The sequence below is a fragment of the Symphalangus syndactylus genome, chromosome 2 (genome assembly GCF_028878055.3).
Source record: "Symphalangus syndactylus isolate Jambi chromosome 2, NHGRI_mSymSyn1-v2.1_pri, whole genome shotgun sequence".
Lineage (NCBI taxonomy): Eukaryota > Metazoa > Chordata > Mammalia > Primates > Hylobatidae > Symphalangus > Symphalangus syndactylus.
Genome location: NC_072424.2, coordinates 145364965 through 145381453, shown reverse-complemented (window position 1 = coordinate 145381453; position 16489 = coordinate 145364965). Strand labels below are relative to the sequence as shown.

General features: G+C 58.5%; 1 protein-coding gene across 1 annotated transcript in view; it reads left to right on the top strand.

Moving 5' to 3' along the window:
* Positions 1–16489, top strand: part of FRMD1 (FERM domain containing 1) — a 43677-nt gene that overhangs the window by 9671 nt on the left and 17517 nt on the right. The window contains exons 2-3 of the mRNA XM_063623797.1: positions 12116–12258; positions 15216–15306. Of these exons, the coding sequence (XP_063479867.1) occupies positions 12127–12258; positions 15216–15306 (223 nt within the window). The 5' untranslated portion in view covers positions 12116–12126. The remainder of the gene's footprint in view (positions 1–12115; positions 12259–15215; positions 15307–16489) is intronic.

The following is a 16489-nucleotide window of genomic DNA, read 5'->3' as shown; positions in this document are numbered from 1 at the left end:
TCCCATCAAGCCTCAGAGCAGACGGGGCACGGTGGCACACGGGTGCATCCGTGGCGAGGCCCGTGGCTGGGTGGTTGGCAGTGCTCTGTCCACAGAGATGTCATTTGAGCCGACAGATGAGCCAGCAGCAGCCCAGCAGAGGGCCAGGAAGTGCAGCGCTGTGGAGGCCGGACAGAGCCTGGCTCATTCAAGGACCTCACGGGGAAGCCGACTGGCCCGTGCTGGACACCTGAACACGGGGCTACTGGTCACTGGCCACTCTTGACCATTTCTTCCTAGCAACTTCCTTCTGGAGTGAGTGGAATGAAGGCAGGGTTGGGCCCGTGGCAGTGAGTCTGTTAGTCTGGGACCTGCGGGCGCAGAACAGAGACCATTTTGTTTCTGGGTGACTGCGTTTCGCTTCTGCGGAGTAGCCCCCCAGCCTGTCTGTCTGAGGAGCTATGATTCGGTTCTAGCCCGTGGTCCTCTACTGGGCCCATGTGTCACTCGGAGGCCATGTTCTCAGGGTCCCTGGGCCGGCAGCACCAGCACTTGCTAGATACACAGATGCTGGCGCCCCGCCAAATGCAGTTGCTGGCCTCTCCCAGAGTTTCTGCATCAAGATCCGCCCACAGGCTCCAGTGACACTGCTCCGTAGGGGGAGGATGCACAGTGGAGATCCGACCTGAGCCATCCTGCTGACACCTGACCAAGGCCACGGAGTCCCCAGGAGCCTGACCCTGAGACAAGAGGAGGGGCGAGGACCTGAGGAGGACGCTGCTGGGGGCCTGGCGGGACAGAGAAGGCTCTGGGCAGGGACACAGGTGGAAAGGACATTCCAGGCAGAAAAATCAGCCAGAGCAGTTTTGGGGCACAGAGAGCAGAGTCCGTGGAAGAGGATTCAGAGAAGGGGCCTCTGCACCTGCAGCCTGGCCCTCTGTTGGGAAGGCGCACACTGCGGGGTCTCCAGCCCTGCGGCTCCTCGGCTTTTTATTATCGGCTGGCAGTAACCATTTTAGTTACCAGGAAGTTGTCTGGAACCAGGAAGAAGGCGTGGGCTATCTTTTGTCTTTTTGCACTAAGCTCTGAAAAGTTTGCAGTTCACGTTCATGATCACTTTTGCGGTTCACATTCATGACCATAACCCCCCACAGTTTACAGGCACCTTCTCCCCACGGAGCCCAGGGCAGGGAGCAGAGCCGGAGTCCTCTGGGGCGGCCAGTGAGGGCTTCCTGCCGACCCGAGGTCTCCAGCAAATGGCCTGGATCGGTGGGCAAGCCTCGAAAGGAAACCAGGAGACCTGGATTTTGGAGTTGGCTTCGTGAGCCCTGATGTTGGCAGATCAGTAAAATGGACAGAGTAGCCCCCAAGAGGGCGGCTGAGAATCACGTGGAAGCACCGTGCATGGTGGACGATTGCCCCGGGTGTCATCTGTTTCCTCCCAACTTCAGCGCAGCACACATTGCTAAGCACGCACCATGGCCAAGAACTGCTCTCAGCAGTGGGGAGACGGAAGGGAACAGAACAGCAGCAAGTAAGACCTTGCAGAACTTTCCTTCCAGGGAGAAACAAACAACAAACAGGCAGATAGGCACAGGTGAGATTACCCTAAATGCCATATGCAGCCATGAACATGCAGGCTTAGGACAGGCCTCCCCAGGAATGCAGCATGAGAGCGGGCAGTGAGAACAGGGAGGAGATGGGCTGGGCAGCCACGCTGGGAAAGAGCCCCTCAGACAGCATGTGCAAAGGCCCAGGGGCAGGGAGGCAAGGGGCTGGGGTGGCTGCAGCCCAGGGACCCCTTAGTGGGAGCAGACGATGAGACCAGAGAGTGAACAAGTCCAGCCCACAAGGGACTTGAGGCTGTGGTGGTTCTCAGGCCTCTGGCTGCTCAGGAGGGAGGTGGGAGCCGTTTGTCGGCTTTGAGCGGGAGTTCTCTGCTGTGGTCTCTGTTTAGCATGATCATGGGGCTGAGAGCGTGGGGGGCAGAGGGACAAGAATGGCAGAGGAGACTCTGGAGCCCGTTGTCACCATCCAGGAGAGAGATGAGCCAGCCAGGGGTGGGTCCCAGTGGTGGACGTGGAGGTGGGAACGGGGTCAGACAGAGGCTGGGTTTTGGGGGTAACACCGCTGAGATTTGCTCACTGTCTAGACGCGGGGTGGAGAGCCAAGCTGAGACTGAGAAACTGAGTCCCGCGACCTGCAGCCCGAGCAGGTGGAGGATGGGCTGCGATTGCTGAGCAGCTGCTTTTCCTGCCAGCGAGGAGGGCAGCACATCCCTTAAATAAATGGATGACGGGACACCACCAGCGCCAGCAGGATTCGTGCCCCTCCATGGGAGCGTCTGTTCTCACTGCGGGGCTCACGTGCTTTCCCTCACCTGCCCTGGCTTCCCACTTCCTTCAGGAGCAGAGTTGCATTTTCTACTGAAACCTGGGCAGTGTCTCTGTCTAAACAGAGTTGCTGTGCCGTCTGCCTTCGATTTTCCGCTCCCCGCTGGGCGGCCCTCAGGAACTTCCCAGGGACCTGAGGACAGACGGGGCCTGCCCCAGTGCTGCTGGAAGGGGTGCACCCTCATAGAGAATTCAGAAGCAGACGTGAAGCTGCTGATGGTCCGTCTGCTGTTGATTATCTGTGCACAGTGACGGTAAACAGTGTGAGTGATAAACACAGCTGACCAGGGGCAGCCACTCCTGCCTCGGTCCTCCTCCACCTGTGTCCTGGAGGTCTGCTCCCCACGGGAGAGGACAGTCGGACAGATGCCAGCCACCTTCTTGAGGCTGGTCCCTGAAAGGAGGAGAAAGCAGCCACAGCCTCCTGAGAGTCCCTCCAGGGCCACAGCCCTTCGAGGAGGAGCTGGTGTTGCTCCACAAAAACGTTCTCTAAAAACAACAATGGGGCTGACGGTGACCGTGTCCCAGGGGCTTTGACACTCCCTGGGTCCCTTTACCCACCGGCAACAGAAGGATCTCCCTATACAGCTGAGGGAGCAAAGGCAACAGAAATCCAGGGACCCCCAGGGACCCACTGGCAGAGGCTGATTGGGTTTGAACCTGTGCCTGATGTCAGGGCCCACCCTCACCACCCAGTGCAGCCCCCAAGGCAGTCTGCTGGCCCCTGTGTATGGCCCTGGTGTGGGGCCAGCCCTGGGATCAAGTTATTTTACTTTCCAAATTGTCCTCTTCCCCTAAGCCACAGCTCCCGTTCCCCAGGAGCCAAACTGGCGGGGAGGACTTGGGCTCTCAGCAGGGCATGTTTGGTCAGTGTCCGAAAGCAGATCCGAGGAGTGGGGAGGTGGACAGGCAGGCCCGTGGGTCACACGGACACCTGGGTGGGGAGGTGGACAGGCAGGCCCGTGGGTCACACGGACACCTGGGTGGGGAGGTGGACAGGCAGGCCCGTGGGTCACACGGACACCTGGGTGGGGAGGTGGACAGGCAGGCCCGTGGGTCACACGGACACCTGGGTGGGGAGGTTGACAGGCAGGCCCGTGGGTCACACGGACACCTGGGTGGGGAGGTTGACAGGCAGGCCCGTGGGTCACACGGACACCTGGGTGGGGAGGTTGACAGGCAGGCCCGTGGGTCACATGGACACCTGGGTGGGGAGGTGGACAGGCAGGCCCGTGGGTCACATGAACACCTGGTTAGTAGCGCACGTGTTTATGAGAGTTAACATTTGCCTTGCAGTGGAAGGCCTGTGTTAGCTGGTGCTGTGTGCAGGGGACAGGAGTAAGAGGGTAGCCTGGGGTTTCTGTCTACACAGCCCTCCTGCCCGGGACAGGAGTGACAGGGTAGCCTGGGGGTTTCTGTCTACACAGCCCTTCCACCTGCCTGGCAGCAGCTGAGCCTCTGGCCCTCTGGTCCTGATAGATTCACAGCTCCTGTCTTCCGAGAGGTTCGAGCACTTTTAAGTGCTGAGTTAACAGCGGCAGCAGCTGAGGTCCCACAAGGCGAATGTTTATACCCGAGAAGATCAGATGCCAGGGGAGGCAGCAGGGAGAATTCCAAGCATCTGCCCTCTGGGTGGAGGGGGAAAAGTCCAGAGCTGAGGCAGCAGTAGCAGCTGAGAGGCCTTTGTGATCGCCTTGCCTCCCAGCCACTCCCCCGCCCGTAGTTTCTTTCCAAGAGTAAAAGCCAGTGACTCTGGAGAGCAGGCAATGAACCCGAGCACCCAGGGGCCTCTGCCTCCCAGCAGGGGCAGGTGACGGCGGGAGGGTGGTGGCTGCAGGCTTCGGGCTCACATGGTCCCACCCTGAGACCCCAGCTGGAGCATCCCAGAGGCAGCGTGTGCCCTGGTGTCCCCCGGCTTTCTTATCTCTAAGATGGGAATGAAGAGCGCCCTAACCCCCAGCTTGTTGCGGGGTGAGGGCCTGTGGGGGAGACTTGGAACCAGAGGGAGAGAGCCTCTTCGGGGCAGGGTCCTGGGGGCCGAGGGGCCCTGCTGGGAGCACACACAGAGCCCCGCCCTCACTGACACCCTGTGTCTGATCTGCTGGCTCATGCCGCCCCTCCCAGGTCCGGGGGTTCTCAATCTGTGATCTGGGGCCAGGGTTGGAAGCACCGTGCGAGGGGTGGAAGTGTGAGGGTCTGGGAGGATCTCCATGCCCAGAGAAGTGGCAAGGTCAGCGTCCTTGGGGACCCTGTGAACAGAAGCAGAAGGGGATGGACCTAGGAATGGGTCCTACTTCAGCCCCTCTTTAAGAGACGTGACCTGCTTCAGCCCCTCTTTAAGGGACGTGACTCAGGAGGCTGATCTCCCCAGAGAGTAGCTGAGAGCCTGGGAGTGGGATGTCCTCGCATCTCACATGCTCCACATGCAGCCCACACATTGCATACACCAGTCCACGCAGGTCAGAGCTCTGAGTGGTGGGAGAAGGGCCACTGCACCCTCACCCACAGAGCCGTCTTATGATGTGTGGCTGACAGGACCTTTTAACCTCTCTGTGCACCTGGGTTGACTGACATTGTCAACGGAGTGGGAGGCTCTGCTGACCAACATATACCCCACTCTGTAGGAGGAATCATTTGCACTGTCTGCAAAATTTCTCACATAAAAAGGTGCAATAAGTTCGGGCACAGTGGCTCATGCCTGTAATCCCAGCACTTTGGGAGGTGAGGCAGGCAGATCACTTGAGGTCAGGAGGTGGAGACCAGTCTGGGCAACATGGAGAAACCCTGTGTCTACCAAAAAATACAAAACATTAGCTGGGTGTGGTGGCTCGCGCCTGTGGTCCCAGCTGCTCAGGGGTCTGGGATGGGAGAATCGCTTGAGCCAGGAGGCAGAGGTTACAGTGAGCCAAGCCCGCACCACTGCACTCCAGCCTGGGCAACAGAGCAAGACACCACATGAAGAAAAAAAGTGAAATAAAACTGAAATCAGTGGTTGAAAACCAGGCCCAAGGGAGAGTGAGCGGGGAAAGGTGAGTGGCTGGTGAGCGTGGGGCTGAGGTGGCCACAGAATTGGGGACTACTCTCCTTGGCGGCTGGGTCACTCCATCAGGCCTCGAGGAGGCGGAAGGTGGATCACTCTGGGCAAAGAGCAAAGGTTCTGGCTAACAGGTGCCCAAGGGCACAGGCCAGGGCAGAATGGGGTCACATGGACTTCCCCCCGGCCTCCACAGTTTCCATGGAACATCGTGCCATCCAGTGTGGGGAGACAGGGAGAAGCCCAGCTTGTTCCACAAGGACAGCAGTGTGGGGATGCCGAAGGGGGTGACAGACGAGGGCCCAAGGGATGCATGATCGGGCACAGCCAGTGGCCCATGTCCGCAATGAGAACATGGGCGGCATCCGTGCTGGGGACGTGGGTGTCCGCACTGAAGATGTGGGTGTTCATGCTGGAACGTGGGCAGTGTCCACGCTGGGGACGTGGGTGTCCACACCGAAGATGTGAGTGTCCATGCTAGAACGTGGGCAGCATCCATGCTGGGACATGGGCATCCATGCTGGGACATGGGCATCCATGCTGGGGACGTGGGTGTCCACACTGAAGGTGTGGATGTTCATGCTGGAACATGGGCAGTGTCCACACTGGGGACGTGGGCGTCCATGCTGGGACATTGGTGGTATCCATGCTAGGGTATAGGTGCCCACGCTGGGGACATGGCTGGTGTCCCTGCTGGGGATGGGGTGGCTCCAGGGCTGGAAGGCAGGCAGCATCCCACGGATCCCTCATGACAGGGAGATGCGGGGCCACTCTGTTTGTGTGTGAATTCTATGTTCTACTCTGTACTTTTTTGCCAAACTTTGAATTTTGAAGTGATTCACCATTAGCACCCAGCACAACATTCGAGAAGGTCTGCCCTAATCCTGCGGCTCTGTGGCGAGCCGGGGGACCACATGGGCTTTGGATGCTGTGGCCGGGCGATAGGGAGCCATGGAAGGCTTTGGAGCAGGGACACCTGGGAGGCAGTTGCAGATCCTCCTGCAGTTCTCACGGTGGCCATGCTGGTGGCCACGCCCTTCCGTCCAGGCCTTCATGGTCCCTTTGTTCTCACGGAGGTTGTGGCTTCATTGAAAGTGACCGACCTCCTCTGCATACCCCCTGGAGCCCAGTGGCCGGTCCTGGGGAGCCATGGCCGGGCGTGTGGCTGTGGGTGGCCATTCGTAGAAATGGCAAGAGGGGCACATTCTCAGGGGCTGGAGCGCCCAGAGGCCCCCCACGGCTGTCCCAAGCCTTTGAGAGGGCTCCTCCGATGTCCCCGCCACAAGATCTCCCTCCCTCCGGGCGGCCTCCCTGTGGCCATGTGGAGGCAGGCTGGAGTGTCGGCCATCCTGGGCCAGGCGGCTGCTGCTTTCTGGGAGGCCTGGTGGAGTCCGTGCCTGCAGCTTCCGCACTGCGCGTCAGGTGGGAAAGGCCCAGCTCCCCACAGGCCCTCAGGTTGGGGCCTTTCTGGTTCTCTAGGATCCAGGTCACCCCTGCATCCTGGTCTGCAGTTAATGACTGCCTGGCTCAGGGACTCTATTCAGGGCCAGCCGACTGCCCCGAATATTCCTTATAACCAGAAGCTGGGGACTGTGGAGCTCAGTGGTGTTGGAGGGACCTGCCAGCCCTTTGTGGGCACGTGCCTGCTTGGCACAGACCAGGAGCACGGGAAGGAGTGACACCCATGTCCACGGGGCCTGCAGTGGGTCCCACCCTCCCACAACAGCCTGCTCCGCTGCTGCAGCCCCTCAACCTTTTCTGCTGCAGCCCCCTGCTCTGGCCGTTTGGTTGCCACCCTCATTTGGTCCCTGTGACGGGGAGGAATGAGATGGGAGGTGGGACCTCTCGACCATGGGACGCCCGCTATGTCCTGGTCTCAGAGTTGGTCTTGGTCTTGGGAGGATAACACAGAAGGGACAAGAAGGCTTTTTCCCTACGAAATTCCACACTGTTGTCATTCCAAAGGGCAGGTGAGTTTGAGCCAGCAGGGCTGCAGGTGCTGTCATGGAGGGAGCCGGCCAGGGACAGGATGGACGTCGCACCTTCCAGACCCCAGATCGGTGTGTGTTTGTCAGGGAGGCTGTCCACACCGGAAGGCTGGGGCCCCAGCCCTGCCGGCCCCATTCCCTGGGACAGGCCCCCCTGTCTCCCGAGGGGCAGAGGGGCCTTTCGAGTCTGCTCTGTGCCCGGCCACCTGATGGGGAGCGCACAGCTGCCCTTCACGGCCTCTTCCCATGGAGTGTCCTAACAGGCGGGCTTCTCGGTCATCTTTCCTGTTGGGGTTAATTTGTTGATTTAGCCTCTCATTCAGGTCGATGGGAGATTGTTCTGGTTTCATGGCACTTAGCTCACAGCGGCTCCTTTCTCTGAATCACTTCTTGAAGTTCAGTTGGGGCGGCTCCCGCTGGCACCGCTGCCTCCCCTGCAGGAATGCGTTGCCCTCCCTGATGCTCAGATAAATAAGGCAGGCAGGTCATGGCCTTTCCAGCGCCCATCCTGTCTGAGACAGCAGAGACACCCTGCAGTGCGTCACTGACCTTTCTCAACAGCCAAAGGTCAGTTCGGAAGACCAAGAAGCTGGCACCACCAAGACGGATGATGGGCTTGGGCCCTGCACCCTCCCACCCTGTTTACTGGGCTCAAGGTGTTAGTGGACCTTACGAGGTCTGAGCAGGTGGTGAATAAATGTGGCCCCGTGGCGTCTGCAGGGCTGTCTCCAGCTGCCCTTTTCCTTCCTTTCTGGCAAGCACCTCCTGCACTCCACATGTAAACTCACCGTGGGTGAGGGGCTCCTCAGAGCATCTGCCCTGGGCCAGGCTTCGATTCCTCGGCTCCTGTGGCTGCCTGGGACACTTGCCAGCCACCCTACCTGGACCCTGCAGTGCCTGGGAAAGAATTGGGGTGGGGAGCACCCTGCCCACCTTGGCCCAGACCCTGCACCCTGCTGCGCACCCCAACCCAGGCCCTGCATCCTGCTGCGCACCCCAACCCAGGCCCTGCACCATCCGCTTGGGCAGAGCAGCAAAAGTCAGATGGTTCATCTCCCAAATACCAGCCTCAGTCATCCCAGAAGACGAGGCTCGCATGGTTCGTTCACAAGAATGAACTCTCTCTTCTGAGATGATTTCCGAAGAGGGAGTCAGTAGATTCGGGGAGGAGCTTTGCGGCGGGTCTCAGGAATCCTGGAGCCTGGGGCCCTGAACAAGTCACTTAGCTGCTGTGTGCCTCAGTTTCCCTACTTACCAAAGGAGCAAAATGTGCTGCATCTGGGCAACGTTCTTTTCCGGGAAAACGTGTGAGGAGAGGAAGTGTGTTACTGAGAGCAGCGAGAAGCCCTCGTGGTGCTGATGGACAGCAGGGACCTCCCGGGGACCCAGCGGGCAGCCCTGGGCTCCTTCCAGGAGACCCCGGGTTTCTTTTTGGATTTCAGCCAGGCGGGGTCGGGTGGCCGAAGGGAAAGGGCAGAGTACAGGCTGGATGGTGGGGATGGAGGCTGAGCATGGAGCGAGACCCCGGCCAGCCACTCACTGAGCAGCTTGGCCTGAGCCCAGACTCCTCATCCAGAGACTGGGTGTTGCAGCCATCGCAGCTGAGTCGGTAAAGGGCCTCGCCTGGTTCTGTGATATGCAGAAAAGGATCAGTCTGTGTTGCTGATTGTGCAGAGGAGGACGTGGAGGAGGGGCGGGCAGCCCTAGCATTCCCGGACGTTAAGGCTGCATGTGAACATACATGCGCAGGCGTGTGCCCACTCACATCCACACAGGCACACGTTCACACAGCACACACGTGTCTCACACTCATGCCCACATGGTGGAATGGGTTGAGCTATGGCACACGGGTGCACTTCCTGCCATATCTTGAGGGCTTTTTGCGTGACCACTTTATAACTTGTGGTGTATTTTAATAGCTTTATTGAGGTATAGTCTGCATACTGTAAAATATATTCCTCTAAAGCGAACTCTTTCATAAACTTCAGAGCATTTAGGAACTGTGCAGCCATCACTGCAGTCCGACCACCCCCAGAGGAAACCTCGCCCCTCTGCAGTCCCTGCCACCAGCTCCCTGGCCCCGAAGATGCTGCCTTCACTGCACGTCTCCGAATGGAGCCAGGCCTTTTGCGTCCAGCTTCTCCCTCGCAGTGGGATTCTTTAGACCCGTCCTTGTGTCAGTTCTGCCTTCCTTTTCACCACGGAACAGCATTCCCACACTGTTTTCTAAAACCTGTGCTTTGTGGACTTAGGGCTCCGAAGCTTGAGTTCTAGAATGTTCTCAGCAGGCCCGTCTCATGATAGAGGATGGAAACCAGCTGTCCAGAAGAAGGGAGAGTTGGGCCGAGGAGGACTCCAGGGCTCAGCCATGAAGAGACCCTGGCGGTGGCCTCATCTTCCTCGTGCCCTCTGCCTGTCCACTGCCTGGCCCTGACATCACGAACGTGGCAGGCCAGCCTCTTCCATCACGAACAGGCCAGTCGAGAAGACAAGACATTCAGAGGTGGGGTCTGCGTTGGGGCCTGGTCACGCCTCTGCCTTCTCAGGGTGCAAAGTTGTCTTCTTGATGAGCTGAGGACAGGGGTTCCGATGTCCCCTCAGTGCCCTGGCGGGAGGTACTCACGGAGACCACCCTTGCCTTGGAGCCTCAGTACATTTTCAGGAAAAAGCCGCACTCTCCCAGGAATACGACGGGGGCTTCCCAAGCCCAACTCTCCCTGGCACTCGGATGGACGGCGGCCTTCGCTGGAGGACTGAGCCTCAATGGTGTGGCCCTGAGACTCCAGGTGGGAAAGAAGGAGCTGGGGCCAGGGACATCCTGCTTTGACGAGAATCCATTTATTGTGTTTATCAATACAAATGTGGAGTTTCCATTCCTTTCCCTTTTCTTCTCACTAATGATGTTTGGAGCTCATTGGCCCAAGGTCACCTGTAACACACCAGCGCCCACACACACCAGCACCTGCACACACATGGGGCACTATCGCTTTGATCATTTGTGCACCCAGCACAACTCCCCACCGTGTCCCCAGCTCTCCCCACCGAGGGGTCCTGGTGTCTGTTGTCCCCTCTGTGCTGTGTGTGCTCGTGGTGTTCTGCCACCCCCCACCCTGGCCCTTCCTGCCCTCTGCCACTGTCCTGCGCCCAGGCATCCTGAGAGGTGCAGCTGCTGCTGCCCTTCCTGATATGCTGGCACTGTGACTCCAGGCAGCGGCTGAGGGCATCCGGCACGGGGACGAGCTGCTCAGGTGCCAGTGCCACAGGGCCATGAGAATCCAACCTCTGCTGTCTGGGGCTGGTTTTTTGCCATTTTTAAAACTTTCTGTGCTCTCGGCTAAAGGGATCCTCACATCTTCCATAGTGAACTGCTCTACGTTTGCTGTGGAGAGAAAAAAGACCACCGCTGCTGTCTTGGGCGCACGTGTGTGGCCTCGAGGGTCTGGGAAGGGCCTGGATCTGAGTGGAGGGAGGGAGGGGAGCCAGTGTCAGTCCAGGGACCAGGGAAGGTGAGGCCTGAGCCTCCTAAATCTTCTAAACCCACCAGGCCAGGCCTTAGGGCAGCCAAAGTGCGAATTTCCTAAACTTACCGGGCCAGGCCTTAAGGCGGCTGGAGTGCGAATTTCCTAAGATGAACAACGGCCCTTCCGGAGGTCCAGACCCTAGAGGAGGGTCCCAGAGCATCCCAGACTCCATGGCAGGAAACCGATGGAGCCCACGGCTGAGGACAGAATTCCGCAGCCCAGGCCCATGGGAACTGCCTCTCCTGACCTGCAGTGCCCAAAGGTCTGGGTGGTCCCAGGGCCAGGCAGGATCCTGGGGTACCTTCCCCCCCTAACGCCATGCCAAAGAGCTCTAAGGCGTTACTCATCTCCGCTGAGCAGCCGCAGGGGTTCCGGGCCCTGCCAGAGATGTCCCCACCCCTCGTGCTGATGCCCCCGGCTGTTGTCCACCCGAGCCAGGACCCCCTTCCTGGCCTTCCAGCTGCTGCAGGCAGGAAGGGATTTGCTGGCCCTAGGCAAGGAAGGAAGTGTCCTCAGTTTCCAGCCCCTAAAGGGAGCCAGGGTCCCTCCTGGCAGAACCTGTCCAGGAACGGCAGCTGTGCTGCTTCCTGAGCTCGATAGCAGATGCCACAGGAGGTGTGTGGGGCAGGGTGCCCACCCAGGCTGCCTTCTTCCTGCCCTCCTCCTCCTCCCCTACTGCTGCTCCATCATCCCCAGCAGCCCTGGCTCTGGCATCTGTGCCCACGGTGTTTGCATGGCCCTCTCCACATTATAGAAGAAGGAGCAGGCACTCTGAGGAGCTAGGGGTTGTCAGGTGGGGGAGTTGGGTCCTGTCTCCCCCAACCTGGTTCTCATGGGGCCCACACCGCGAGGCTGGCTGCTGAGCTGCCCCGCGTGGGAGCACTGCATGGTTGGTGCCCAGCCTGAGGTTGTTTATTTGCATTCCAGGCGCGCTCCACACACCCAGCTATTTGCAGCTCTGACCCTTGTCCTGGCTTGGCCACGCTGGATTCCCAGCCCAGGCTTCCCTCTCAGTTCCCTTCCCAGTGAGAAGCTCGGCAAGGGCAGGTCCCGGAAGGCACAGCTGTGATCTGGGAGGTGCTGAGCAGCCACCTGCGACCCATGGCGGGGGAGGGCCAAGTAACGACAGCATGGCGGTGCCCCCAAGAGGGAGGGGCATAGACCCCGCCCGGACAAACCCTAACACGTTCCCTCCTTCAGGGACGTGATGGATGGAGCCCAGTCCTGAGAGGCCTGCACGCAGCTGGCAGGAGCCGACCCTGGGAATGGATGCGATGGCCTCGGAACACAGGGATGTCCTTGTGCTGCTGCCCAGCCGGGAGCAACTGCGGCTGGCCGTGGGGGTGAGCAGGGCCCTGGGTGGCCATGGGGGTGAGGAGGGCCCTGGGTGGCCATGGGGGTGAGGAGGGCCCTGGGTGGCCATGGGGGTGAGGAGGGCCCTGGGTGGCCATGGGGGTAAGCAGAGCCATGGGGGTGAGCAGGGGTGTGGGGTGAGCAGAGCCTCAGGACACAGCCTGTGTATGGGAAGTCCCTGGACCGCCTCACTCTGCTTACGCCAGGTGCCTGTGAGGTGTCGGAGGGTCAGCCCTTTCACTGGGCCTGTGAAGGAAACATCACTGATAGATGTTGCTGTGAGAAATAAGTTCAGCACATCCTTCCCAGGGGCGCTGAGGGAAGAGCGCCAGGAAGCTGGTTTCCAAGGGGTAGCTCCTGTCTTGTGTTCAGATGTCGCCACCTCTATGCTTCTCTATTTCCTTTTCTTTTCCCTTTCCCCCATTTGTCTACCTGTTTTGGTTGAGTTTGCGGGGACAGGAGTTGAGATGGTACTTTCATTTTAATGATTAATGTGGATAATAAAAATGTGGCAATTAAAATGAGAGCAGTTTGTTGAAGAACGATGACTTTCTGCATAGCTAATTTGTCGGCACTACCTGGAATGGAGTATGACTCGCTAGTAAGAGCCTGGTTCAAGTTCCCTGGGAATCTGGGAATCTCTTGTCTGCTTCGGGATAGAGTTCTGTGTTTGCATAAACGCCCACATCTATGTTTGTGGCAAAATCTCCCCCAAGACTCTGTGTCCCCACCCGGCAACGAGAAGCTGGAGTTGAGCTAATGGGGGATGTCCTGTAGTTTCCTGGGGTCCCCAGAGGTGCGTCGGGTTGGGGAGGGGTCATAAGAGGACCTGTTGAGGGGAAGATGCTGGGGCTTTGGCCTTTACCCCATAAGAGCTGGAACTTTTAGGTTTCTTGCACTGAACTTCACGGTAAGATTGTGCAGCCAGAACATAGTGAACCCCCGGGTGAATTGTGCTCATCTGTTTTTGATGGAGCCCCCTGAAGTGCCTCTGCAACTCCTGTGGCCCCTGCTGGGGCCAGCAAGTTGGCAACCACAGAGCCACTTCCTACCAGGGCGTGCGCACATCTGTGTCTGCAGTTGGACAGGAACCCCTCATTGAGGTGTGCAGTCATCTATGTCTGCAGTTAGACAGGAACCCCCCCATTGGGGTGTGCGCGCATCTGTGTCTGCAGTTGGACAGGAACCCCTCACTGGGGTGTGCAGTCATCTATGTCTGCAGTTAGACAGGAACCCCCCTATCAGGGTGTGCGCACATCTGCAGTAGGAGAGGAACCCTCTGTTGGGGTGTGCGTGCATCTGTGTCTGCAGTAGGACAGAAACCCTCTATCGAGTGTGCACTCATGTGTCTGCAGTAGGACAGGAACCCTTTATTGGGGTGTATACTCGTGTGTATCTGCAGTTAGATAGGGAACCCTCTATCGGAGTGTGCGCGCATCCGTGTCTACAGTTAGACAGGAACCCTGTATTCAACCAAATATGTGTCAAGCCCAGTTATTAGAAAGGGATGGGCTGGGAAGACCCTCACTGAAGACCTGTGTTACTGTCATTGTGGGGCCTGCCCCTCACCATGTTAAGCAGATAATAATCGTGTTAGTCTGTTCTCACGCTGCTCATAAAGACATACTCAAGACTCGGTAATTTATAAAGGAAAGAGGTTTAATTGACTCACAGTTCCACATGGTTGGGGAGGCCTCAGGAAACTTACAGTCATGGCAGAAGGCATCTCTTTACAGGGTGGCAGGAGAGAGAATGAGTGCCCAGCGAAGGGGGAAGTGCCTTATGAAACCATCAGATCTCATGAGAACTCTCTCACTATCATGAGAATTGGATGGGGGAACCACCCCCATGATTCAGTCACCTCCCACCGGGTCACTCCCACAGCACAGGGAGATTATGGGAACTACAGTTCAAGATGAGATTTGGGTGGGGACACAGCCAAACCATATCAATAAGGAAGCCAGTCTTACAGTAACTCAGGATTAACTCAGGATTAGTAAGCTGGATAGGCCATTTGACTTGAGACCATGCAAATGAAGAATTGCAAAATGGCCTCCTGCAGATCCAGCTGCCCCAGCTGTGCCCTGCCGGGAGGTTTCCTCTTGGAGCCCCAAGTGAGGGTCCTCGGGAGAGTCTGAGAGCAGAGCGCATGGCTATCGGCCTGCACCCTCGTCACAGGCTTGGCGCGCTGCAATTCTGCCCAAGAATGCCGCCTCTCCTGCCCAGTGACCACGGATGGGCCCCAGCACTGCAACAGACAGGACTCAGGAAGAGCTCTGCGGGGGATGCCCGCCAATCCCACCCATGCCAGCGCCGAACAGGCGTGAAGTAGTGTCATGTGCGGGACGCCGGAAATGTGGACACGGGACGCCGGAAATGTGGACCCGGGACACCGGAAATGTGGACACCAGGCACCGGAAATGTGGACACGGGACACCGGAAACAGGGACACGCACCAGACACTGGGTGTTTAGAGGCTGCTGTGAGAGGCTCAGCTGTAGAACACTGTTGGGATCACTCGCATTAATTGGGCGATGGATGATGTGAGACACGGATGCTCGCGCTCATGGGGGACCAAGCATTCATTTGTGCGGTGTGAGAACAGAGCCCAGAGGGCGGCCCTGGAGGTGACGCTGCATCATGTGTCCCTGACTGGTCTCGGGAAATCCTCACACCAGGGACAGACAGGGATGGAGGGGGCAGCCCTGATCCACTGTCCAGAGCACCCCGGCCACTCCACCGTCACTTCCCAGCACTCACAGGCGCTCTGATGGGCATGCGGCTAGTGTTTAGCTTTGGGAGAGAGTGAGGGACCCAGACCTGTTACCTGCAGGGGGTGCCTGACTGGGTCGTCCCCCTGGTGCCCCGCTGGGCCTCGTTTGCTCAGGTGGCCTCCCTGGGGACAGGTGCCGGCCCCTCCCTGAACCCCTCTCCACCTCTTTTGCAGGTGAAGGCCACTGGCCGCGAGCTTTTCCAGCAAGTGTGCAACGTGGTGAGCATCAGAGACGCCCAGTTCTTTGGCCTCTGTGTGGTCAGAAGTAAGCATCGCTCAGGCCCCACCTGCAGGAATGCCCATGGGCTGCATCTGCTGGAGGTCAAGGGGGCGGGCACACCACACATATCCATAATGTACACAAATAGTTACACACCACTCTCATATGGACACATGCACACACCATGCACAATGCACACAGCTACACACCACTCACATGTACACATGCACACACCACACACATGCAGGTACACACCACTCGCACCATGTACACATGTACACACCACACACATGCACACAATTACACACCACTCACACTTGTACACATGCATACACCACACCCATGCTCAGTTACACACCACTCACATGTACACATGCACGCACCACACACATGCACACACACACCACTCACATGTACACATGCACACACCACACACATGCACACACACACCACTCAGACATGTACACGTGCACACACCACACACATGCACAGTGCACACAGTAACACACCACTCACATGTACACATGCACACACCACACATGCACAATGCCGATTGTGCTGTTCTGGGGGCAGTTGGCTCCAGGGGCTTCTGGAACCCTCTGTGCAGTAGCAGGACCCTGGATCTATGGGAATTCTTACCTGGAGTTCTAGTACATGCAGACGGCAGGTGGAGGGCGAGGGCGGGCAGCCCCCTGGGCTCCACAGACCCTGCAGCTGGATTGTGTCCCATGGAAGAGCCATGAGAACCCAAAGTGCTTCATGTGCACTTTTTGCTGCCCCAGGAAGTGAGTGGCAGCGCCTGTATCCAGTCTTACAAAGGACTGGTGGCTTCTCATCTATAGCGGGGGCTTGAGGTTGGCAGCACAGACAAGCCTTGGCCCCCTCTCCCCAGCCAAGCCAAGGGAGGCTACACGGGGCATGGACAGATGGAGACGAAGCTCAGTGCTGACCAGAGGTGGCTGAATATCCCCCTGCCTTGCTGCCCGGGGAGGACAGAGCTGAGCTGACCTCTCCCAGGCACTCCCCAGATCAAGCCAGCCCCTGTCTAGGGGAGTGAGTGAGCCGGGGACCCTGGACAGGACACTGGGACACACACTCCATCCTCCCAGGGTCTGCAGCGCCTTGTCAGGGGCTGTGAAGGGAGCGTGAGATTTTAGGATCCTTCTGGATGAAGTTGTCTTGCTGCGACCGTCCCACGTGGCACCCTGGGGTTCCATCCCAAGTTTCT